The 23,174-nt window shown below is 50.7% G+C and overlaps 1 protein-coding gene across 3 annotated transcripts in view; it reads left to right on the top strand.

Annotated features, from left to right (window-relative positions):
* Positions 1-1,877: 1,877 nt before the first annotated feature.
* The window catches only part of MED12 (mediator complex subunit 12), a 23,882-nt gene continuing 2,585 nt past the window's right edge, over positions 1,878-23,174 (top strand). Inside the window, exons 1-42 of one of the 3 annotated variants that reach the window (XM_037734309.1) lie at positions 2,095-2,193; positions 2,700-2,804; positions 3,011-3,202; positions 3,339-3,498; positions 3,999-4,180; positions 4,368-4,478; positions 4,604-4,858; positions 5,242-5,388; positions 5,550-5,649; positions 5,781-5,917; positions 6,137-6,268; positions 6,636-6,762; positions 7,186-7,415; positions 7,788-7,868; positions 7,998-8,168; positions 8,375-8,519; positions 8,687-8,737; positions 9,056-9,174; positions 9,364-9,507; positions 9,955-10,118; positions 10,326-10,457; positions 10,876-11,103; positions 11,276-11,420; positions 11,584-11,704; positions 12,102-12,203; positions 12,304-12,417; positions 12,669-12,844; positions 13,024-13,203; positions 14,851-14,922; positions 15,368-15,501; positions 15,672-15,833; positions 16,149-16,260; positions 16,427-16,516; positions 17,665-17,774; positions 18,021-18,156; positions 18,399-18,560; positions 19,583-19,957; positions 20,181-20,331; positions 20,489-20,694; positions 20,860-20,937; positions 21,028-21,082; positions 21,158-21,245. In XM_037734309.1, the coding sequence (XP_037590237.1) occupies positions 2,095-2,193; positions 2,700-2,804; positions 3,011-3,202; positions 3,339-3,498; positions 3,999-4,180; positions 4,368-4,478; positions 4,604-4,858; positions 5,242-5,388; positions 5,550-5,649; positions 5,781-5,917; positions 6,137-6,268; positions 6,636-6,762; positions 7,186-7,415; positions 7,788-7,868; positions 7,998-8,168; positions 8,375-8,519; positions 8,687-8,737; positions 9,056-9,174; positions 9,364-9,507; positions 9,955-10,118; positions 10,326-10,457; positions 10,876-11,103; positions 11,276-11,420; positions 11,584-11,704; positions 12,102-12,203; positions 12,304-12,417; positions 12,669-12,844; positions 13,024-13,203; positions 14,851-14,922; positions 15,368-15,501; positions 15,672-15,833; positions 16,149-16,260; positions 16,427-16,516; positions 17,665-17,774; positions 18,021-18,156; positions 18,399-18,560; positions 19,583-19,957; positions 20,181-20,331; positions 20,489-20,694; positions 20,860-20,937; positions 21,028-21,082; positions 21,158-21,245 (5,981 nt within the window). Of the gene's footprint in view, positions 2,194-2,699; positions 2,805-3,010; positions 3,203-3,338; positions 3,499-3,998; positions 4,181-4,367; positions 4,479-4,603; positions 4,859-5,241; positions 5,389-5,549; positions 5,650-5,780; positions 5,918-6,136; positions 6,269-6,635; positions 6,763-7,185; positions 7,416-7,787; positions 7,869-7,997; positions 8,169-8,374; positions 8,520-8,686; positions 8,738-9,055; positions 9,175-9,363; positions 9,508-9,954; positions 10,119-10,325; positions 10,458-10,875; positions 11,104-11,275; positions 11,421-11,583; positions 11,705-12,101; positions 12,204-12,303; positions 12,418-12,668; positions 12,845-13,023; positions 13,204-14,850; positions 14,923-15,367; positions 15,502-15,671; positions 15,834-16,148; positions 16,261-16,426; positions 16,517-17,664; positions 17,775-18,020; positions 18,157-18,398; positions 18,561-19,582; positions 19,958-20,180; positions 20,332-20,488; positions 20,695-20,859; positions 20,938-21,027; positions 21,246-23,174 lie in introns of all 3 variants that reach the window. The other 2 variants (XM_037734308.1, XM_017516762.2) reach the window with 2 other exon arrangements.

Below are 23,174 nucleotides of genomic sequence, written 5' to 3'. Positions count from 1 at the left end.
CATTGCTGGTGGAAATGCAAAAATGGTACAGCCACTTTGGAATAGAGTTTGGCAGTTTATCATAAAACTAAACATACTCTCAGCAATCATGTTCCTTGGTATTAATAAAGGAGTGGAAAACTTGTGTTCACATAAAAACCTGAAGACACATGTTTATAGCAGTTTTATTCATAATTGCCCAAACTTGGAAGCAACCAAGGTGTCTTTCAGTAGGTGAGTGGATAAACTGTGGTACATCCTGAAAATGAAATATTATTCAATGCAAAAAGAAATGAGCTACTGGCCGAGAGCGGTAGCTCACACCTGTAATCCCAGCACTTTTGGAGGCTGAGGCAGACAGATCACTTGAGCTCATGAGTTTGAGACCAGCCTGGCCAACATGGCAACACCTCGTCTCTACTAAAAATACCAAAATTAGCCGGGTATGATGGTGCGGGTCTGTAATCCCAGCTACTGGGGAGGCTGAGGCAGGAGAATCACTTGAACCCAGGAAGTGGAAGTTGCAGTAAGCCGAGATCACGCCACTGCATTTCTCCTGGGTAACAAGAGCAAGACTCCATCTCAAAAAAATAAATAAAATAAATAAAAATAAAAATATCCTTCAGTTAGTTCAAATGTTACCTCAGCCTCGCGAGCAGCTGGGATTACAGGCACCTGCCGCCATGCCAGCTAATTTTTGTATTTTTAGTAGAGATGGGGTTTCACCGCTGGCCTTGAAGTCCTGACCTCAGGTGATCCGCCCTCCTCGGCCTCCCAAAGTGTTGGGGTTACAGACCTGAACCACTGCTCCCGGCCTTGAATTAACTTTTCTTTCCATTGTGATTCAACAGCATTTTGTTATTTTTGTTACTGCTGTTGTTTTTGTTTCTTGTTATTTGTTACTTTTGTTACAGTATACTGCTGTCTTTTCTCTAAAAGGCTCGCCTGTAGTCCCGGCTACTTCGGGAGGCTGAGGCGAAAGGATGGCTGGAGTCCAGGAGGTTGAGCCTGGGCAACAGAGGGAGAACGTGCCTCAAAATAAATAAATAAATTGCAATACGATAATAGGATATTGGCTCTGGAATCGAGAATCTTAGTGCCAGCTCTGTTACTCAGTAGCTGTATAATATTGGGTAAGTGAATTTTCACACTTTGAAAACCAGCTTCCTCATCCGCAAAATGGAGCCAATAATAATCCCTAACTCCTGAGACTGTGAGCAGATTAAAGGAGATAATGTCTGAAAAGCACGTGACACAGTAGGTGCCTCTTTCGCTAGACCAAGGGTTCTTAACCTGGAGTTCATGGACCCTTAGGGGATACATGGATGAGTTTCAGGGGATCTAAGAATCTCCTTGGAAAGTAACATTTTGCATGTCAATATATGCATTCTGAGAAGGTCCATAGCTTTCATCAGCACCTTTAAGGGTTTGTGAATCAAAAAAGTTAGCCTGTGGTACCCTTGGGCAGAAAACACAAAAAAAGGTTAGGCAACTCGATTGTAGACCTTGAGGGATTAGAGCCAGCCTTTCAGGGTTTAATAGGTTCTTTCTTATGCATACATAGTTTCTAATGTTCACAATAGCACCTTGAAGGAGGTGTTAGCGCACCTATTTTTCAGATGCCGGAACTAAGAAACGAAGTAATCTGTAATAGATGGAGTTCCTAACCAGCGCAAATATTATTTAAGTCTTGTCTAGGCCACAACTGAGCTAGGCTCTGGGAACCGAATTCCAGTCAGAACTCAGCACCACAGAGGCCTCCCTCTTCCCTGGTTTGCATCCCCAGCTCACTCCGGGCCTCCGGAACGTTTCATAGATTTTTGCTGAGTGAAATCGGCTTGCCGCCGCCACCGCCGAAAAACTCCCGGGGCACAGAGCTCCGCCCCCACCGCGCCAGGCCCCACCCCCTCTGCGGTCGGTATTGTCCGATGGTTCCCGGCGTCCCTCGGCTTCCCTCGGTAGTTTCCGGCAATGGTCGAGAGTTTCTAACGTGCCCCTTGTCTCTCGGCCGCCGTCCTCCCAACCACCGCCCCCCTTTTCGACTCCCTCTCCCACTTCCCGCTCCCCCAGTCAGCCTGGCCCTGCTGGCGCCTCCGGCGCTAAGGGCTGGTCAAGATGGCGGCCTTCGGGATCTTGAGCTACGAACACCGGCCCCTGAAGCGGCCGCGACTGGGGCCTCCCGATGTTTACCCTCAAGACCCCAAACAGAAGGAGGTGCGTTCGATAATCGGGGCTCTGGAGGGGCCGGGGGCACGCGATCAGCCTAGGAGGAGGCATTGACGACTGGGAAGGGGGGGCGGGGCGGTTCGGTGGGATCCAAAGTCCCTAAAGGGGGAAGAATAAAGTGGGCTGGCGTGGGAGGGCAGGACAGGGGGCGATGGGGGGGTTCCAAGGTATGAATAGGGGGTGGTGTAGGGGCCGCACCAGAGGCACCCTCCTTCACACACACCTCAGAAAGTTATCTGAGGCAGCTTGGTGGGGTACGGCTGCTCGCAAGAAAAGAGTGATTTTTGAGGGTGCGCTGGGTGGCTGGGAATCATAGTGACCATAGGGGTGAGGGTGGGGTCCAAGTGAATGTAAGAGCCCGGCTGTAAGTAACAATCTGTTCTACACGGAACCCTCCTCCTCCCCTGTCCCCTTGTTCTTTCGCTTCTCCTGCCCTCCTCTCCCACTACCTCCCACTAAGGAAAACAAAACTAAATGACGCTTTCCTGCCTCAGGATGAACTGACGGCTTTGAATGTAAAACAAGGTTTCAATAACCAGCCTGCTGTCTCTGGGGATGAACATGGCAGTGCCAAGAACATCAACTTCAATCCTGCCAAGGTGAGAACTCTGCCAGGCTGAAGGAAAAGGCTGGAAGAATCTGAGAAGGAGCAAAGGCCCTGGGTTGGGAAGACTTAAAGGGACAACCTAAGTGGCTGAGTTCACCTTCATGACTTAATGATATCTCATTGGCATTCGCCCATCAAAAGGCAGGACCACCTGTCTGCCCCTTCTTCCCACCCTGAGGTACAGTTTTCTTCCCTCAGATCAGTTCCAACTTCAGCAGCATTATTGCAGAGAAGTTACGTTGTAATACCCTCCCTGACACTGGTCGCAGGAAGCCCCAAGTGAACCAGAAGGACAACTTCTGGCTGGTGACTGCACGATCCCAGAGTGCCATTAACACTTGGTTCACTGACTTGGCTGGCACCAAGCCACTCACGCAACTAGCCAAAAAGGTGAGGTACTGTTTCCTGTCCTTCAGGCCAAGGAGGGAGCATGAGGTACCAAGTACCCTCCTATTCCCATATTAAGCTACATGGGTATCAGCTCATGGGGTTAATAGAGACCTCACTATTTGCAATGTCCATCCAGGTCCCCATTTTCAGTAAGAAGGAAGAAGTGTTTGGGTACTTAGCCAAATACACAGTGCCTGTGATGCGAGCTGCCTGGCTCATTAAGATGACCTGTGCATACTATGCAGCCATCTCTGAGACCAAGGTTAAGAAGAGAAATGTCGTTGACCCTTTCACGGGTGAGTAACTCCTAACACCAGGTGTACTGCTAATGGCTTCAAGGAGTGATAGAGACACCCTTGGAACCATCCTCCTTCTTAATCTAGATTCCTTGTTTCTGCTTGTTTCTTGCATTCCCTTGATCAGTAAACACCAAGAAATTTGAGTATCTACTTTGTGCATATACTGGGCTACAAAGATGTCCAGTGCATAATCTCTGCCCCCAGGATACTGGTAGTCTAGCAGGGCTGCTAAGGCATATGTACAAATAACATAATCAAATATAGAAAGTGGTGAATGGCAAGCCAGGAGGCAGAAGTTTCTTTGAGTGGACAGAAAAATTACTTTCTTATGGGGATACCCGGGAAGGCTTTAGGAAGGTGGAATTTGACTAGAGACTAAAAGGATGAATCACATTTACAAAAACAGTGATTGGGGGTGGGGGTAAGGTATTCTAAGTAGAAGGATATTCTAAGCAGAAGGATAGTATCAAATAGCCCTTTTCTCTTCTTTCCTCCAGAATGGACTCAGATCATCACCAAGTACTTATGGGAGCAGCTACAGAAGATGGCTGAATACTACCGGCCAGGACCTGCAGGAAGTGGGGGCTGCGGTTCCATGATAGGGCCCTTGCCCCATGATGTAGAGGTGGCGATCCGGCAGTGGGATTACAACGAGAGGCTGGCCATGTTCATGTTTCAGGTAGGGAGTAGGGCATGTTGTATGGGGCATTGGGTTGAGCCTGAACTTGTACTCTGCCAGCAGAGAACAGAATCTGCCTGCCACCTTGCCCCAGTTGTGGTTCTCTTCATCTTTTCATTTACTTTATCTGCCTCATCTCTAATAGTCCCATGTTGAGCTAATGCTCTTCCCTCCCTGGTACCCATAGGATGGAATGCTGGACAGACATGAGTTCCTAACCTGGGTGCTTGAGTGTTTTGAGAAAATCCGCCCTGGAGAGGATGAATTGCTTAAACTGCTGCTGCCCCTGCTTCTCCGAGTAAGGCTTGGAATTTTGGTGGGGGGGGGGGAAGGGGGAGTCTAGGAAGGATTTGAGGAAGAATAAAATGTTAGAGCAGGGTCCCCTGGGGAGAACTAGGGGCTCTGATGGTCCTGTCTTCGCAGTACTCTGGGGAATTTGTTCAGTCTGCGTACCTATCCCGCCGCCTTGCCTACTTCTGTACTCGGAGACTGGCCCTGCAGCTGGATGGTGTGAGCAGTCACTCATCTCATGTTATATCTGCTCAGTCAACGAGCACTCTACCCACCACCCCTGCTCCTCAGCCCCCAACTAGCAACACACCCTCGACTCCCTTTAGTGACCTGCTTATGTGCCCTCAGCACCGGCCCCTGGTTTTTGGCCTCAGCTGTATCCTACAGGTAGGTACTAGGCAGGCCCAAGAAAGCATTGAGAGATAACTTGAGAAGAATCAGGTTCCCATTCCAGAGAATAGGGGTAATTTCAAATTGGATATGGGAGTAGGTGCTGAGTGCTTGTTTTGAGGTGGTTGTTTCTTGGTAATGGGGTATTAGTTCCCTTTGGGGGTTTTGACCAGCCTCTCTCTCCCTTCCAGGGCTAAATAGTGGGCCCAAAGCCTTTTAGGAAAGTGAGTGAAGGGAGGGAATCAGGGGTAGAGTGATGCCTGTCTTGGGGAACCAGTCAGAAAACTTTGGATCTGAAATCTATGGGTTGGGTCTTAGCCTGGGATTCCAGAGAGGCAGCCATGGTGAATGAGTTGGACTTAGCTGTTTCTGTCTGGCAGACCATCCTCCTGTGTTGTCCTAGTGCCTTGGTTTGGCACTACTCACTGACTGATAGCAGAATTAAGACCGGCTCACCACTTGACCACTTGCCTATTGCCCCCTCCAACCTGCCCATGCCAGAGGGTAACAGTGCCTTCACTCAGCAGGTATGTCTGGCCACTAGCCTGGTACTCTCAGATTGGGCTATGAGGCTAAATTACTCTTTCAGAAATAGTGATTTGGAGTCTGGTACTATTCTTCTAGCCTGGGACTCTGGCCTTTTGTATGCCTTGGTACATCCTTATAGCCTTCCTTTTGAATATTGCAGGTCCGTGCAAAGTTGCGGGAGATCGAGCAGCAGATCAAGGAGCGGGGACAGGCAGTTGAAGTTCGCTGGTCTTTTGATAAGTGCCAGGAAGCTACTGCAGGTATGTGTCAGAAAACAGATAATAGGAAGTATATTTGAAGAAAGGATGGGGGATAGTAAGGACATGTAGATCTGAGAGCCAGAATGCATCGGGCCTCTGGTTCAGTCCCCTTTACCACTTTTCCTCCTTAGGCTTCACCATTGGACGGGTACTGCATACTTTGGAAGTGCTGGATAGCCATAGTTTTGAGCGCTCTGACTTCAGCAACTCTCTTGACTCCCTTTGTAACCGAATCTTTGGATTGGGGCCTAGCAAGGACGGGCATGAGGTAAGCAAGAAGCAGAATAGATGGAGCAAAAAACATCGCAAGACCAATAACATGTATGAGGGGAAGTCATGGTGAGGCACTGCAACCAGAGCATTTGTGCAGAAATGATCTCACTGGGTCCAGGATGTTTTATGATGGGGCACAGTCTTTGGGAAATTGGAACTCAGTTCTTTGTCCCTATCCCTACCTGACTCCTCCCTATCTTCCTTTGGTCTCCAGATCTCCTCAGATGATGATGCTGTGGTGTCATTGCTATGTGAATGGGCTGTCAGCTGCAAGCGTTCTGGTCGGCATCGTGCTATGGTGGTAGCCAAGCTCCTGGAGAAGAGACAGGCAGAGATTGAGGCTGAGGTTAGAGTGCAGAGATGAGAGAGCAAGATTGGCCAGTGGGAAGGAATTTAACTGGGGTTGGAGACTGAGAGATTGAGGTGGTAGAGGGACCAGAGTTGAAGGTACGAGAACAGAGTAAAGAAGTGGAAGAGAACCTAAAGGTGAAGTTAGGACGTGAGGCAAAAGTAAAGAGGAGCGGATTGTTGTAAAAGTTAGAGATGACATCAAGGCTTCAGTTAGGAGGTGGAAAAGAAAATGGAGGTCAGCAGGAGGGTGAAAGTGAAAAGCGTGGGGTAGAGGTCAAGCAGGTGATAGTTTAAGGCTTACACATTGAGGAGTGAAGAAGAAGGTAAAAGTCAGTTCTATGATTTGTTCTGTCGTCTTGCAGCGTTGTGGAGAATCAGAAGCAGCAGATGAGAAAGGTTCCATCGCCTCTGGCTCCCTTTCTGCTCCCAGTGCTCCCATCTTCCAGGATGTCCTCCTGCAGTTTCTGGATACACAGGCTCCCATGCTGAGTACGGAACCCTGCCGCCCTCTAGTTACATCTGTCTAGACTCAGTTACCCACAACTGTCATCAGAAAGCATAATTCATGGCCCTTTGGTCTGTATTTCTCTCTTGGGCTCTATGCAGAATGACTTTTAGATGTAGTTCTAATTATTCTCTTTAACTGACCGTCTTACATTTAAACAGAATAGAGAAATACAGAGAAGGATAAAAACAAGAGCTTGTGATTGAAGCATTTTCACTGCGTAAATCGCAGCAAAGATGATACATTCCTTTCTGAGATGGTGTGTGGGGTAACCAACCACACTTCGTCCGTCGACGGTTTCTGGGATTTTTATTTGGCCACTCCTGTTTTTGCCTTAGGTGTGTTCTCTCTTTTGGCCCACCTTTTTGTGTTCTCCTAACTCATGTTTCCTCATTCCCTTCCTCCAGCGGACCCCCGAAGTGAGAGTGAGCGGGTGGAATTCTTTAACTTAGTACTGCTGTTCTGTGAACTGATTCGACATGATGTTTTCTCCCACAACATGTATACTTGCACTCTCATCTCCCGAGGGGACCTTGCCTTTGGAGCCCCTGGTCCCCGGCCTCCCTCTCCCTTTGACGATCCTGCCGATGACCCAGAGCGCAAGGAGGCTGAAGGCAGCAGCAGCAGCAAGCTGGAGGTGAATGGGCTTTTCCCTGCCCTAGGTTGTTTCTTCTGACATTTCCATCTTCATGGTCCCCAGAGGCCTCTGAGAGCCTCTTTTGCCTGGGGGTGGAGGCAGTATTTTCTTAGGACTTGGTGATTGAGCAAGCACTCTCACATCGGTTGTTGCATCGGCTCCTCCCATCAGCCCTGTGAGGTACTCTTATCACTATTTTCAAGCTGAAGGAAACGGAGGCCTATACCGGTTAAGTGATTGCATGAGGCTTGACTCCAGATCCTGTGCTTTCCCCAATCTGGTCTTCTCTCCAATTCCCTCATGAAGTTGTCTAGATGGTGGGAGCCACTTCCTAAGGGTTAAAGCAACTTCGCATATGTTCTATGCCCTCAGGATCCAGGGCTCTCAGAATCTATGGACATTGACCCTAGTTCCAGTGTGCTCTTTGAGGACATGGAGAAGCCTGATTTCTCAGTAAGTTCAATCCTGAGCGTGGCGGAATCTGGCTCCTTGGATCTTCCATTATGTCTGCTTTTGGCATTTCTTTATGCCCCTCATCCCCTTTCCTCCTTCTCATGTTCTGCCTTTTTACCTTTCTCTCAGTTGTTTTCCCCCACTATGCCCTGTGAAGGGAAGGGCAGTCCGTCCCCTGAGAAGCCAGATATCGAGAAGGAGGTCAAGCCCCCACCCAAGGAGAAGATCGAAGGGACCCTTGGGGTTCTTTACGACCAGCCACGACATGTGCAGTATGCCACCCACTTTCCCATCCCCCAGGTACTGTTCCCCAGCACGTTGTGATGATCTGTTTTGAACCCAGATTTCTGTCCAAGGAATTTGCTGAGGGGTTGGAGCTGTTCCTGAGGATGTCGGTTGGGAACGGAAAGGGGCTTGAGCATGTGGATGCTGAGGGATGTGGAGCATGATTTCAAGAGGCGGGAAGGAGATGAGTGCTGGAGTCTGATGGTGCTGCTGGGATGCAGGAGGAGTCATGCAGCCATGAGTGCAACCAGCGGTTGGTCGTACTGTTTGGGGTGGGAAAGCAGCGAGATGATGCCCGCCATGCCATCAAGAAAATCACCAAGGATATCCTGAAGGTTCTGAACCGCAAGGGGACAGCAGAAACTGGTGGGTTTTAGGCTCCTTAAACAGATCTCCCCCAGAGAGTGCCCTAGTCAGTCTTCCCTTTCCCAGCATAGGGAACTCCCCAGTCATGTCCCAATGTCCTGTCTCTTGGAGTCTCCTGAGAGCTCTAGTCCTTTTGAAACTTCCCCCCTCATTCCCCCCCTCTACAGACCAGCTTGCTCCTATTGTGCCTCTGAATCCTGGAGACCTGACATTCTTAGGTACCTCACAGTAAGCCCCATACTGCCCTCCCTCCCTCTCCCTTCCCTCCCTCAACCTAGCACCTCCCTGTACATATTCCTCTAAGGTCCACATAGTCTGTGGTCCTCTAAACCTTTGCTTCACTGTCCCCTTCCCTTCATCCCTCCCCCATCCCTTCCTTGACCCTCCCTTCCCGGCTTCCCTCTTCTTTCCCTCCCTCCCTCGCTCCTTCCCTGTCTCCCTCCCTCCCATAGCCTTCTCTCCATCCCCTCCTCCCCACCCCTAGTCAACTAGTTATCTTCCCTGTCTTGACTGATCCCTTTCAACTGTCCCCTCAGGTGGGGAGGATGGGCAGAAGCGGCGACGCAACCGGCCTGAAGCCTTCCCTACTGCTGAAGATATCTTTGCTAAGTTCCAGCACCTTTCACATTATGACCAACACCAGGTCACGGCTCAGGTGTGGGCCTAAGCCCAGCCCCTTTCCCACATTCTGGCCTCCTGTCCTGTTTTCCTTTTCTTCCCTATCTTCTCCCCGCTAGGCAGGCTAAGCCTCCTGGTCTCATCCCCCACCACTGTCATCCTTTCCTGCTTCCCTGGTTCTTCCTTCCTCTCTCCACTCCCGTCTCACTCCTACTGCCCTTATCAGGTCTCTCGGAATGTTCTGGAGCAGATCACGAGCTTTGCCCTTGGCATGTCATACCACTTGCCTCTGGTTCAGCATGTGCAGTTCATCTTCGACCTCATGGAATATTCACTCAGCATCAGTGGCCTCATCGACTTTGCCATTCAGGTGGGGAAGTTGGGGAGATGAGGGTGGAAGAAGGAGTTCATGCCATGTAGGGGCTACAGAGGGTCATAAGGACAGGGGTAGAGGCTCCAGCCAGTTTCCCAGGCTCTTTGGAGAGGGAGAACGACTAGCACGGGGGGAGTGGAACATGAGCTAAGACTGCAGGAATAGAGACGTAAGTGCTCCCTGGGGAGGCCAAGAGGCAGATTAGAGCATTGGGGACAGATCATCCTTCCACTGTGGAGTTCATAGAACTGTATCCTGGATGCTGGTTAGCGGAGGTGTTGATAGAATAAAGGACTGTGGCACAGGGTAACGGGCCCTTCTATTCTGAGGTGGCTCCAGCAGGAAGGGGCTCAGGCCCAGCCTTGCCAGTGTCCCTACAAGAAGGTGGGTTCTATGTAACATGAGGGACCTGTTTGCATTTCTCACCCCCGTTCACCCTGCTAGCTGCTGAATGAACTGAGTGTAGTCGAGGCTGAGCTGCTTCTTAAATCCTCGGATCTGGTGGGCAGCTACACTACCAGCCTGTGCCTGTGCATTGTGGCTGTCCTGCGGCATTATCATGCCTGCCTCATCCTCAACCAGGACCAGATGGCACAGGTCTTTGAGGGGTAAGCAGGGCTTTGGAATGACTGAAACACACAAGGCGCTGGCAAATGCCGGTGGAAGTGGCCTAGGAAGAGCATGCACTTCCTCCCACTCTGGGGAAGTGCCTGCTGCTCAGGTGGGAAAGGAATGGTATTTCCCAGACGCTTGAATCTGTTTCAGGGGGCCTGCATACCATCTGCTGACCCTCCCAACCTTGCTTCTTCATGCAGGCTGTGTGGTGTCGTAAAGCATGGGATGAACCGGTCCGATGGCTCCTCTGCAGAGCGCTGTATCCTTGCTTATCTCTATGATCTGTACACCTCCTGTAGCCATTTAAAGAACAAATTTGGGGAGCTCTTCAGGTAAGAGAGGTGGAAGGTAAGGGGTAGTGAGTGGGACCTACTCCCTTTTTCCCATGACCACCCAACTCAGAAGGAGAGCATGGCCCGGGACCCTGCTGCCTGTTCAGGGTCATTTATGGACTGTGTCCTCCACGTACTGTTATGTTACTGAGAGTGGGTCCTCTTCCTCAGCATGCTTGCCCCCCCATCTCTGTGGGGCCCACCCTCTTCCCTCTCCTTCTCATTGCCTTCAGCGGCCCCTGTTCCTTATTCCCATGTGGTTCCTTTCCCGCCCGGTCTGTTTTGTCCTATCTCCCTTTTCTTGTCCCAAGATCCTTCATCCCTCACTTTCTCCTTTTTTCTTTTCCCCCCTTTCCTAACCATCTCTCAACCTCAGCAGACCTTCAACACTACTGTTTCCTTTCCTCCATCCCTGCAGTGACTTTTGCTCAAAGGTGAAGAACACCATCTACTGCAACGTGGAGCCATCAGAATCAAATATGCGCTGGGCACCCGAGTTCATGATTGACACTTTAGAGAACCCTGCAGCTCACACTTTCACCTACACGGGGCTAGGCAAGAGTCTTAGTGAGAACCCTGCTAACCGCTACAGCTTTGTCTGCAATGCCCTTATGCACGTCTGTGTGGGGCACCATGATCCTGATAGGTATGGGGCATACTGAGTGAGCAAGGGCACCATGCCCCCACCTGAGATAGGGAGGGCTGAGGTACCCGGGAGGTACTACAACCTTGATTTACTGTGGCAGAGATGAGAAGTTAATGGGTCTGAGGTTTTGTGGAGCAAGGTTTTTCCTGAGGGCATTTGTACTTTTCCCTAGGGTGAATGACATCGCAATCCTGTGTGCAGAGCTGACCGGCTATTGCAAGTCACTGAGTGCAGAATGGCTAGGAGTGCTTAAGGCCTTGTGCTGCTCCTCTAACAACGGCACTTGTGGTTTCAACGACCTCCTTTGCAATGTCGATGTGAGACTTGGGGTGGGGTCTTGCTAGTGGGGCAGTGACCAGGGCAGGGGTCTGGTCATGATCGTCTGACCAGGGACAGAGTTCCATAGAGTGGAGGCTCACGGCTTTGAATGGGTGCCCCTCTCCACACTGAGTCGTGGTGTCTGTCTGCTTTTTCCTCCAGGTCAGTGACCTGTCTTTTCATGACTCGTTGGCTACTTTTGTTGCCATCCTCATCGCTCGGCAGTGTTTGCTCCTGGAGGATCTGATTCGCTGTGCTGCCATCCCTTCACTCCTTAATGCTGGTGAACTACCAATCTGTAACCCCTAGCATTTCTAGGCCTCAAATTTCAATACATACTGGACGGCCATCCTCTCATTGTTCACTGTGGGAGACCTTGCAGCGGCTCCCTGGCCTTCCCGAGAAGGCCAGTGCTTTGGTATGCTGAAGGCTAGAAGGAACCTGTTTTTTTAAACCCTGGATTTGCAGCCCTGACCTTTCCAATTTCTGACCCTTCAACTGCGTAACAGTTCTCTGCTCTACCTCGCTTTCACTGTTATCTTGCTTTTTCTCCTTTCACTTTACCTCATCTTCTCTCCTGTGCCCCTGCCATACACTTGCATGCATGCAGGCATGCACACACATAAACCCACATACAGTTCAGCTTCATCCGTCCCAGATCTCTTTTGTCTTCCTTTTAGCTTGTAGTGAACAGGACTCTGAACCAGGTGCCCGGCTTACCTGCCGCATCCTCCTTCACCTTTTCAAGACACCGCAGCTCAATCCTTGCCAGTCTGATGGAAGTAAGTGACCCTGATCTGAACCAGCCAACAGTTGAAAGTGTGGCTCCCTTGCCCCTGTGGATTCTGCTTCTGCTTCCCCTGACTTCATCGCCTTCCCCAGACAAGCCTACAGTAGGAATCCGCTCCTCCTGTGACCGCCACCTGCTGGCTGCCTCCCAGAACCGCATCGTGGATGGAGCTGTGTTTGCTGTTCTCAAGGCTGTGTTTGTACTTGGTATGGGGGTAGGAAGGGAGTGGTGCCAGAAGTGTGTATAGGGTGGAGTGCCAGCTAAACTACAAGGGACAGTCTTTCTCCTTCCCGAAGGTGGTCTCTCTGACCTTTTGGGAGGAGGGGAGGGAAAGAAGTATATTTCTGTCCCATAGGGCAGGATTTGGGATGTTTCTGCCTCTGTGGGCCCAGGGTGGGTCTCCACACAGTGTTCCAATCTCACTCTGCCCTCCCTATCTCCCACCCGTGAACCACAGGGGATGCAGAACTGAAGGGTTCAGGCTTCACTGTGACAGGAGGAACAGAAGAACTTCCAGAGGAGGAGGGAGGAGGTGGCAGTGGCGGTCGGAGGCAGGGTGGCCGCAACATCTCTGTGGAGACAGCCAGTCTGGATGTCTATGCCAAGTACGTGCTGCGCAGCATCTGCCAGCAGGTCAGTCTCACCTTCCTCCCACACCTCCTAAATGCCTCTGTGTAATATAGTCCTGTTTGCAGCCCGTGATCACACCACCTCCCTACTATACATTGTGTCCCTTACCAATTCCAGCCCATCCCCCATACTGCTAACCCCCTCACTGGTTGCTCCCAGTCCCTGATTGTCAGCTTTCTCAGGAATGGGTAGGAGAACGTTGCCTTAAGTCACTGTGTGAGGACAGCAATGACCTGCAAGACCCAGTATTGAGTAGTGCCCAGGCACAGCGCCTCATGCAGCTCATCTGCTACCCACATCGACTCCTGGACAATGAGGATGGGGAAAACCCCCAGCGACAGCGCATAAAGCGTATTCTCCAGGTAGACCAAGGCCATGGGGGCCGTGGAGGAAGCAATGGGCCCAATCTGGGGAGAAACAATAGGAACCTTGAGAAAAGGAGAGGGAGAGTTAAGTAGAGAGGAAGACGAGGCCGGGCGCGGTGGCTCAAGCCTGTAATCCTAGCACTTTGGGAGGCCGAGGCGGGTGGATCACGAGGTCAAGAGATCGAGACCATCCTGGTCAACATGGTGAAACCCCGTCTCTACTAAAAATACAAAACATTAGCTGGGCATGGTGGCGCGTGCCTGTAGTCCCAGCTACTCAGGAGGCTGAGGCAGGAGAATTGCCTGAACCCAGGAGGCGGAGGTTGCGGTGAGCCGAGATTGCGCCATTGCACTCCAGCCTGGGTAACATGAGTGAAACACCGTCTCAAAAAAAAAAAAAAAAAAAAAGAGAGAGGAAGACGAACAAGGATGTAGGGGAGGGGGAGGGGTAGTGAGAGAAACAGCTCCAGCATGGGCTGAGGAGTAAGTCCAATATGGTCTAGACTCCAGAGTAAGAGTGTTATGTGAGGGCACAGCTATCTGGAGTGAATCTAGCTTATCAGCGGGAAGCATAGTATCTGGGGGGCCTAGGTGTGGGCCTTGTATATTTGGCATTTTGGCCATGGCTCGGGAACTGAATAGTAGTAGCTACTAATTGCTGAGCACATGCTTTGTGCCAGGTACTGTGCTAGGCACCTGCACATATTTCCTCATTTAATCTTTATGACCCTATGAAGTAGGTGAGCCTCCCTGTTTGACCGATGAGGAAACTGAGGCTTGAAGAGGTTAAGTAACTTGTCCAAGGTCACATAGCTGATAGGTTTAGAGTCATTATGTGAGCCCAGACATGTCTGTGCACTTTCCACTTCACATTGCTCCACATCTTCAGATGACTGGAGAGTGGTAAAATAAAGCCGTTGAGGAAAAGCTGAAGGAATAAGGTGCCTTCGGCCCAGAACAGATAGGGCTGAAGAGAGATTAGCTAGCAGTAGCCTTCTGGTCTCTACAGGTCTTTGAGAGATTGTCTTATAAAGGTCCTGTCAGGGACTTTCAGCAGCTGGTCTAAAATAAGAGGAGCAGGCTTCAACTTTAGCATCAAGGGTTTCAAGGTTAAGCATTAAGCAGAACTTCCTGATATAAAGGGATGGGAAAGATGTGAAATCTTTCTTGAACCATTTTAAAAATTGGAAAGATTTTCAACTAGTTTGGACTATTTTAATGTATTCTTTCTTTTTTTTTTTTTGAGACGAGTCTTGTTCTTGTCGCCCAGGCTGGAGTGCAGTGGCACAATCTCAGCTCACTGCAACCTCCACGTCCCAGGTGCAAGTGATTCTTCTGCCTCAGCCTCCTGAGTAGCTGGGATTACAGGCACCCGCCACAATGCCTGGCTAATTTTTGTATTTTTAGTAGAGATGGGGTTTCACCATGTTAGCCAGGCTGGTCTTGAACTCCTGAGCTCAGGCAATCCACCCACCTCAGCCTCCCTAAATGTAGTTGTTCTTAAAGATGGGGACATAGAGGTCTCTTTCAGACCTCCAGGAGTCTGTGATTCAATGTTGCGGGAGATCGGGAATTGGCCTCAGGTTGGTGGGTAGCTGGGGGTAACAGATGATGACTAGTCTGGATGTGGGGCCTCTATCACAGAACTTGGACCAGTGGACCATGCGCCAGTCTTCCTTGGAGCTGCAGCTCATGATCAAGCAGACCCCCAACAATGTAAGTACTACCTGGAGCCTCCCTTTCCTGTGCTCATATTCAACTCCTTGTGTCAGGGAGGCAGTCCACCACAGAACGTAGATCTTACCCTTGGGCTCTTGAGCTGAGAGATAAGAGGGGATGGGAAAATGGTGAACAAGTGGAGCTGTTGATAAGGGAAATAGGTTGAGAGTGTTGGAGCTCTGAGCTAAGGGGAAGTTTGGTGGTGGTGGTAGAGCCTGTTTCTGTGGCCACAGATGTAAGGATGTATGTAAAGGAAAAGACAGTGAGGAATTGGAGAAATACGGAGGTACCAGATGGCATGATTCCCAACAGATTTGGGTTCCTACCTCCCCATCAACCTCCACCAGTGCTATCCTCCCTCATCTCCCATCTCTCCTACCATCTGCTTTCCTTCATCCCTAGCTACCTACTTTAGCACTTCTGTGCCTTTCATCCTCCCCAGGAGATGAACTCCCTCTTGGAGAACATCGCCAAGGCCACAATCGAGGTTTTCCAACAGTCAGCAGAGACAGGGTCATCTTCTGGAAACACTGCAAGCAACATGCCCAGCAGCAGCAAGGCCAAGCCTGTGCTCAGGTCAGATAGAAACATGTTGGGACCCATCCCCTTAGGAGTTTCTCTGCTGGTAGCATGAGTGATGTCAGCTGCATGGAGATGCCGGCATGTCTATCAGGGAAAGGAGAGGGTGGATTGTTCCAGTCTTGCCTGGCTCCCCTGTGACCCTGTGTCCTCTGTCTGTTCTCCAGCTCTCTAGAGCGCTCTGGTGTATGGCTGGTGGCCCCTCTCATTGCTAAACTGCCCACCTCAGTCCAGGGACATGTGTTAAAGGCTGCTGGGGAGGAATTGGAGAAGGGTCAGCACCTGGGTTCCTCTTCACGCAAAGAACGTGATCGACAAAAGCAGAAGAGGTAAAGGGGCTTAGGGAGTGGGCCAAGATAGAGGGGTAGAAAGGAGAGGAGGCAGGCCCAGGGAAGAATAAAATTGGGACGGAGGAGAAACATAATAGGAAAGTGGAAAATCAGAGGATAAAAGTGGGTATGGCTGAGCAAGTGGCTAGATCTTAAGAGAGGAGAGTCTGGGGCTTAGAGGAATGAGGTTGGAAGTTGTCTGACTCCCAACCCACAGTCTTCTCTTCCCTTCTCTTTTCTCTTCTCTCCCCTCCCCTCCCCTCCCCTCCCCTCCCCTCCCCTCCCTTCTCTCCTCTTTTCTCCTCCTGTCTCTAGCATGTCCCTGTTGAGCCAGCAGCCCTTCTTATCGCTGGTGCTGACATGTCTGAAAGGGCAGGATGAACAACGCGAGGGACTCCTTACCTCCCTCTACAGCCAGGTGCACCAGGTATAGATCTCTGGGCCATGGAGGTGGGCAGGAGGGCAGGGAAAGATGCACCTAAGGGGCTACTCTGTACTTGGAAACTTCAGTACTTTCTGATGAACATATTGGCTGCTTTGGGATGGAAGCACAAAGATCCCTGAACTGCATGTTTTATTTGTTTCTATTCTAGATTGTGAATAATTGGCGAGATGACCAGTACTTAGATGATTGCAAACCAAAGCAGCTCATGCATGAGGCACTCAAACTGCGGCTCAACCTGGTGAGAAGGCCAGCTGGGGAAAAGAAGGAAGAGGGTAGGGCTGGAAATGTGGAATACAAAAGCCTCAGGTTGTAGAGAACAGAGGTGAGGATAGAGACTCCAGGCTCCAGGTTATTTTTTATTTTTTATTTTTTTAGAGACGGAGGCTCACTCTGTCACCCAAGCTGGAGCACAGTGGCGCCATCTCAGCTCACTGCAACCTCCACCTCCCGGGTTCAAGCAATTCTTGTGCCTTAGCCTCCCGAGTAGCTGGGATTACAGGCATGCGCCACCATGCCCAGCTATTTTTTGTATATTTAGTAGAGATGGGGTTTCACCATGCTGGCCAGGCTGGTCATGAAATACTGACCTCAGGTGATCCATCCCCACCTCGGCCTCCCAAAGTGCTGGGATTATAGGCGTGAGCCACCGCACCCAGGCTGAGTCTTGAAGTATTAACCCTGTTCTCCGAAAGGATGCAGGGACTGAAAGTACTTAAGGGGGCTGGATCACTGTGGTCATGGTCCAATAGGTTACGTACCCTGGATCCTTGCAGGGACTCTACCTCAGTATCCTAGATTCTGACTGGGCCCTAGAAGCACTGGAAACCCATTGTGGAATATTGAGTGGAATCCTGGAAATCATTCAGTCCAACTCCCATCACTTTTTTTTTTTTTTTTTTTTTTGAGACGGAGTTTCGCTCTTGATACCCAGGCTGGAGTGCAATGGCGCGATCTCGGCTCACTGCAACCTCCGCCTCCTGGGTTCAGGCAATTCTCCTGCCTCAGCCTCCTGAGTAGCTGGGATTACAGGCACGCGTCACCATGCCCAGCTAATTTTTTTTTTGTATTTTTAGAAGAGACGGGGTTTCACCATGTTGACCAGGATGGTCTCGATCTCTTGACCTCGTGATCCACCCGCCTCGGCCTCCCAAAGTGCTGGGATTACAGGCTTGAGCCACCGCGCCCGGCCTTCCCATCACTTTCTAAGTACGAAAACACAGGCCCAGAGATGTCAAGAATTCCCTCATTGTCTTGAGATCATGTAGCAAAGCATAGGTTCAGCTTGAGCATGAACTCAGGCATCCCAACTCAGATTCGAACTAAGCTTCCCTTACACACTGGCCTTTGTCCCTGAGCCATCTGACTGACTTGTTGTGGCCTTGGCAGGTGGGGGGCATGTTTGACACGGTGCAGCGCAGCACCCAGCAGACCACAGAGTGGGCCGTGCTCCTCCTAGAGATCATCATCAGCGGCACTGTCGACATGCAGTCCAACAAGTAAAGCATCCCCACCTGCTCCCTGCAGTTTCAAACCCAAGAAGGTCCCCCTACCTCTACACCAAGTGGACCCACTGAGATTGGTGTGGCTGTTACTGTGGACTCCATGGCCTTGGGCTCCCCATACGGTTTTGGTGCCCTCAGGGTGACATATTAAGCACCTCTCCCTGCTTGTGTCCTCTGCTGACACCTTTTTCTGTCTTCACCTCTTTCTTCTCTGGCTTTCTCCCTGGCTTCCTGTCTCAGTGAGCTCTTCACTACTGTGTTGGACATGCTAAGCGTGCTCATCAACGGGACATTGGCTGCAGACATGTCTAGCATCTCCCAAGGTAGCATGGAGGAAAACAAGCGTGCATACATGAACTTGGCGAAGAAGCTGCAGGTGAGCAGAGGAGGCAGGGGCAAGGTTCGCGGGTACCGGAATATGCTGTCCAGCCTCAGGAACTTGGTTCTAGCCGGAGCCCTCTATCTTTCCTTCTCACGTCTGTCTCCTTTGTTACTCATGCCATGAGCATTTACTGAGTGGGGGGTCTTCTCTGTGCCAGGTTCTGTGCTGTCCCCGAGACTTCCCATCCTTGTTTTTCTGTATCTCTGAACTCTTGTCCCATCTTCCTGTACCTGCAGAAGGAGTTGGGGGAGCGCCAGTCAGACAGTCTGGAAAAGGTTCGCCAGCTGCTGCCACTGCCCAAGCAGACCCGAGATGTCATCACGTGTGAGCCACAGGGCTCCCTTATCGATACCAAGGGCAACAAGATTGCTGGCTTTGATTCCATCTTCAAGAAGGAGGCATGTTCCATTGTCTGCCCATGTCCCCTGCCTTTTTTCCCCTTTGGGCAAGAACCTTCCCTGCATCAGCTTTGTAGCTCCAACAGACTCATCAGATTCAGGAGCCCATCAGGCTCTGCCGGTGAACACCATCTCTGAGGTTTTGAGCAAATCACTTAACTTTGCTTATATTTCATCTCCATCTTTGGACTCCCACCCTCTTTCCTTCATCTTGCCCTCACCTTTTAACATACCACCCATTTCTCAATACCCTACCCTCCTCTTTTCTCTGCCCCACCTGCCCCATGTCCTACCCCACCCATCTGTCTGGCCGACAGCCCATATCTCTTTTTATTTCTGTTTCTCTCCCTACACCCACCCATCTCTGCACAGTTTTATCTTTTCCCTCTCTGTCAGTTGCAGTATTTGTTGAGTAACCATAATTATTGTGTATAGTTGAAAACCCAAAGTCTAACTCCTTCATGTATACATTCTCTTCATTTGTCTTCCTAGTCCATCTGTCTCTTTTCCTCTGTCTCTCTCTCCCTCCATGTCTGATTCGTTTGCCTTTCTTTGTCTCTCCACCTTTTTGTCTCTCTCTTCCTGTTTCTTTCTGACTCTATCTTTCTCTGCTTGCCTAAAGGCAGAGTCTCTCCCTACCTTCCTGTCTCTTTCTCTGCCTTCCTTTTTCTGTCTTCCTCTGAATGTCAATCCCTCTCCCTCCCTACTCCCTCTCTGGCTTTCTCCCCCACCCCTTTCTCTCTCAGTCTCAGCTTCTCTCCCTCCCAAGCCCCCCACCCCCATTTGTTTGTCTCCTCTCCTGGTCCCGGGTGGCTTCGTCTTGCCCCTCCACACCTCTCCCTGTCCCCCACCCATCACTCTCCCCGCATAACTCTCTTCTGCATGTGCATGTATGTCTGTCTTCTTACCATTGCCCTTGAATCTACCTATGACTTTCTTTCTACCCTCTCCTACAAGTGCTTGCAGTCTCTCTTCTGTTTTCTAAGTCCCAACAGCTTATTGTTTTTCATTTTCTGGAGCAGGGTCTACAGGTTTCCACCAAACAGAAGCTCTCGCCCTGGGACCTTTTTGAGGGGTTGAAGCCGTCAGCACCACTGTCTTGGGGCTGGTTTGGAACAGTCCGGGTGGACCGGCGAGTGGCTCGAGGAGAGGAACAGCAGCGGTTGCTGCTCTACCACACACACCTGAGGCCCCGGCCCCGCGCCTATTACCTGGAGCCACTGCCACTGCCCCCAGAAGATGAGGAGCCCCCTGCTCCTACCCTGCTAGAGCCTGAGAAAAAGGCTCCAGAGCCCCCTAAAACTGACAAACCCGGGGCTGCTCCACCCAGTACTGAGGAACGCAAGAAGAAGTCCACTAAGGGCAAGAAACGCAGCCAGCCAGCTACCAAGACAGAGGTGAGCGTCTCCCCGATGACAGTTCTCCCACTGCCTCTCACTTCACGATGCTCCGGTTTCTGGTTTGTGGGAGGGGTGGGGGCGCATAAAGAAGGGGTGCCATTAGAATCATAATAAAAATTAACCATGTACGAATCCAGCTTCTCTTTACCTCATCCTACCCCAGCTCCCCAACCCCACTCAGCTACAACCCACTCACCCTCTTCCTCTGCCACTCACACAGGACTATGGAATGGGCCCGGGTCGGAGCGGCCCTTATGGTGTGACAGTGCCTCCAGACCTCCTGCACCATCCAAACCCTGGTTCCATAACCCACCTTAACTATAGGCAAGGCTCCATAGGCCTCTACACCCAGAACCAGCCACTACCTGCAGGTGAGTGCCAGCCACTAGGAATGCTGGAGGGACCTACATCATTCCTCCCTCAGGGGAATGGATGAACCCATTCCCCTGAGGAGCTGTGGATGTCAAGGACACTGAGCAAGAGACAGAGGGATGAGGAGCCTAGAGGTCAGCCTGCCCTCCTTTCCAGGTGGCCCTCGTGTGGACCCATACCGCCCTGTACGCTTACCAATGCAGAAGCTGCCCACCCGACCAACTTACCCTGGAGTGCTGCCCACAACCATGACTGGCGTCATGGGCCTAGAACCCTCCTCTTACAAGACCTCTGTGTACCGGCAGCAGCAACCTGCAGTGCCCCAAGGACAGCGCCTTCGCCAACAGCTCCAGGCAAAGATAGTGAGAGGGGCAGTAGGGTGGGCTGTCAGGGAGAGGGGCTTTTGAGGGTCACAGGACTGAGGAGACACTTGGGATCTTCACAAGGACACTCAGGGTGGGAGACACAAGAGATGAGATGGCAGCAAGCATTTCCTGAGTTTGAGTTGTTCTTTTTTCTCCCTTTAGCAGAGTCAGGGCATGTTGGGACAATCATCTGTCCATCAGATGACTCCCAGCTCTTCCTACGGTCTGCAGACTTCCCAGGTAAGAGGCTGGGATTGTGAGACTCTGGGAATGAGGCAAGCTGCTCTGCATACTCTCGGCCCTGATTGCATCTCTCCTCCTTCCCTCCAGGGCTATACTCCTTATGTTTCTCATGTGGGATTGCAGCAACACACAGGCCCTGCAGGTACCATGGTGCCCCCCAGCTACTCCAGCCAGCCTTACCAGAGTACCCACCCTTCTACCAATCCTACTCTTGTAGATCCTACCCGCCACCTGCAACAGCGGCCCAGTGGCTATGTGCACCAGCAGGCCCCCACCTATGGACATGGACTGACCTCCACTCAAAGGTACCCAAAGTAGCGGTGAGCTGGGAAGAGACGCGGAGGTATGAGAGAGCATTTGACTTAGGAAAGCCCACGCCTGAAGGTGATGGGACTTGTCAGAACTTTTGGAGACATCAAGAATACTTATCTGGCCACATAGGCCATAACCACAGAAGTCTCAAGCTGGAAGGGACCCTGAAGACCAATAGTTTCATGTCTACTTCCTTAACAGTTCTTTGAGGCCCAGAGAGGAGAAATTGTTTACCTGACTCAAGAAAAGATCTGGGCTGGGTGTGGTGGCTCATACCAGTAGTCCTAGCACTTGGGGGCCAAAGTGGGAGAATCAGTTGAGTCCAGGAGTTTGAGACCAGCCTGGGCAACATAGGGAGATCCCATCTCTACCAAAAAAATAATTTTTTTTTTTTGAAACAGAGTCTCACTCCAGTTGCCCAGGCTGGAGTGCCGTAGCACGATCATGGCTCACTGCAGCCTCAACCCCCCGGGCTCAGGTGACCTTCCTACCTCAGCCTCACAAGTAGCTGGAACTACAGACACACACCACCACGCCCAGCTAATTTTTTGGATTTTTGGTTGAGATGGGGTTTCGACATGCTGCCCAGGCTGGTCTTGAACTGAGCCACCACACCTGGCCCAAAAAGTTTTTTTTTAATTAGCCAGGCATGGTGGTGCATGCCTGTAGTCCCAGCTACTCAGGAGGCTGAGGTGGGAAGATCTTTTGAGCCTGGGAGTTTGAAGCTGCAGTGAGCTATAATCGCACAATGAGCTGAGATTGTGCCACTGCACTCCAGCCTGGGTAACAGAGTAAGACCCTGTAAGAAAAAAATATCTGGAGTTCATAGATTAACTACATGATAAGGAGTCAAAAAGCCAGTACAGGTAGTGAACAGTTGAATACCAGGAAGGACTAATGAACAAATCTTCCCACCATTGTTAATGTTAGTCAAGCCTTAGTTGAGGCCTCGTAACCATGTTCAGAGACTCTGAAGCTTAGGATTTAGAACACTGGGGAGTGGGCTAACTGCCCATTGTGTGGCCAGCACTATGCCAGGACTAGGTGAAGTGAGGAAAGATAGCAAAAAAAAACCCCAAAATACATGGTTTCTCACTACAAAGTATTTTTACTATAGCTGGGGAGATGAGACTTACAGAACACTGAGAGAACACTCTGAGCAAAGATATAATCAGGCAGGCAGCTGTATGCTGTGAGGTAAAATGCAGATGGAGAAAAAGTACGAGGTAATACCTGTGGGCCTGACTCATCAGAGCAAGTTTCATGAAGAAGGTCAGACTTGAGTTGGCCTTTGAAGGATAGCTGTGATTGGGATTTATGGAGAAGAGAAGAAAGGGTATTCCAGGTAGAGGATGTAATGTGAACAAAGACATGGGGACCAGAATGAGTATGGCGTCTGGGGAGAAGGGCTTGGATGGAATGTAAAATCTATGCTGGGGAAGACACTGGGGCAGTCACTGGGGCTAGGCTAGGAGGGGGCAGGCTGAGAGATGGCCTTGAATGCTCAGCTGAAGAATTGAGACACAGTCCCAGAAAGGGCTCTTTTGATCAGAAGAGTGATAAGAGGAGTTGGGCGTATTGCAAGGCACCTGTGGAATGAGTGGATAGGATGCATACTGGAAGGTGCAAGAAGAAAACTTCTGGCACGGGGCTTATGCTTGTAATCCCAGTACTTTCGGAGGCCAAGGTGAGCAGATCACCCACCACTAAGGTCAGAAGTTCGAGACCAGCCTGGCCAACATGGCAAAATCCCATCTCCACTAAAAATACAAAAATTATCTGGGTGTGGTGGTGTGTGCCTGTAATCCCAGCTACTCATGAGGCTGAGGCAGGAGAATTACTTGAACCTGGGAGATGGAGGTTGCAATGAGCTGAGATCATGCCACTACACTGCAGCCTGGGTAACAAGAGCGAAACTCCGT

Source organism: Cebus imitator, unplaced genomic scaffold (assembly GCF_001604975.1).
Source record: "Cebus imitator isolate Cc_AM_T3 unplaced genomic scaffold, Cebus_imitator-1.0 Scaffold602, whole genome shotgun sequence".
Lineage (NCBI taxonomy): Eukaryota > Metazoa > Chordata > Mammalia > Primates > Cebidae > Cebus > Cebus imitator.
Note: the sequence above shows the minus strand (reverse complement) of the source record. Positions and strands in the feature narration are given on the sequence as shown.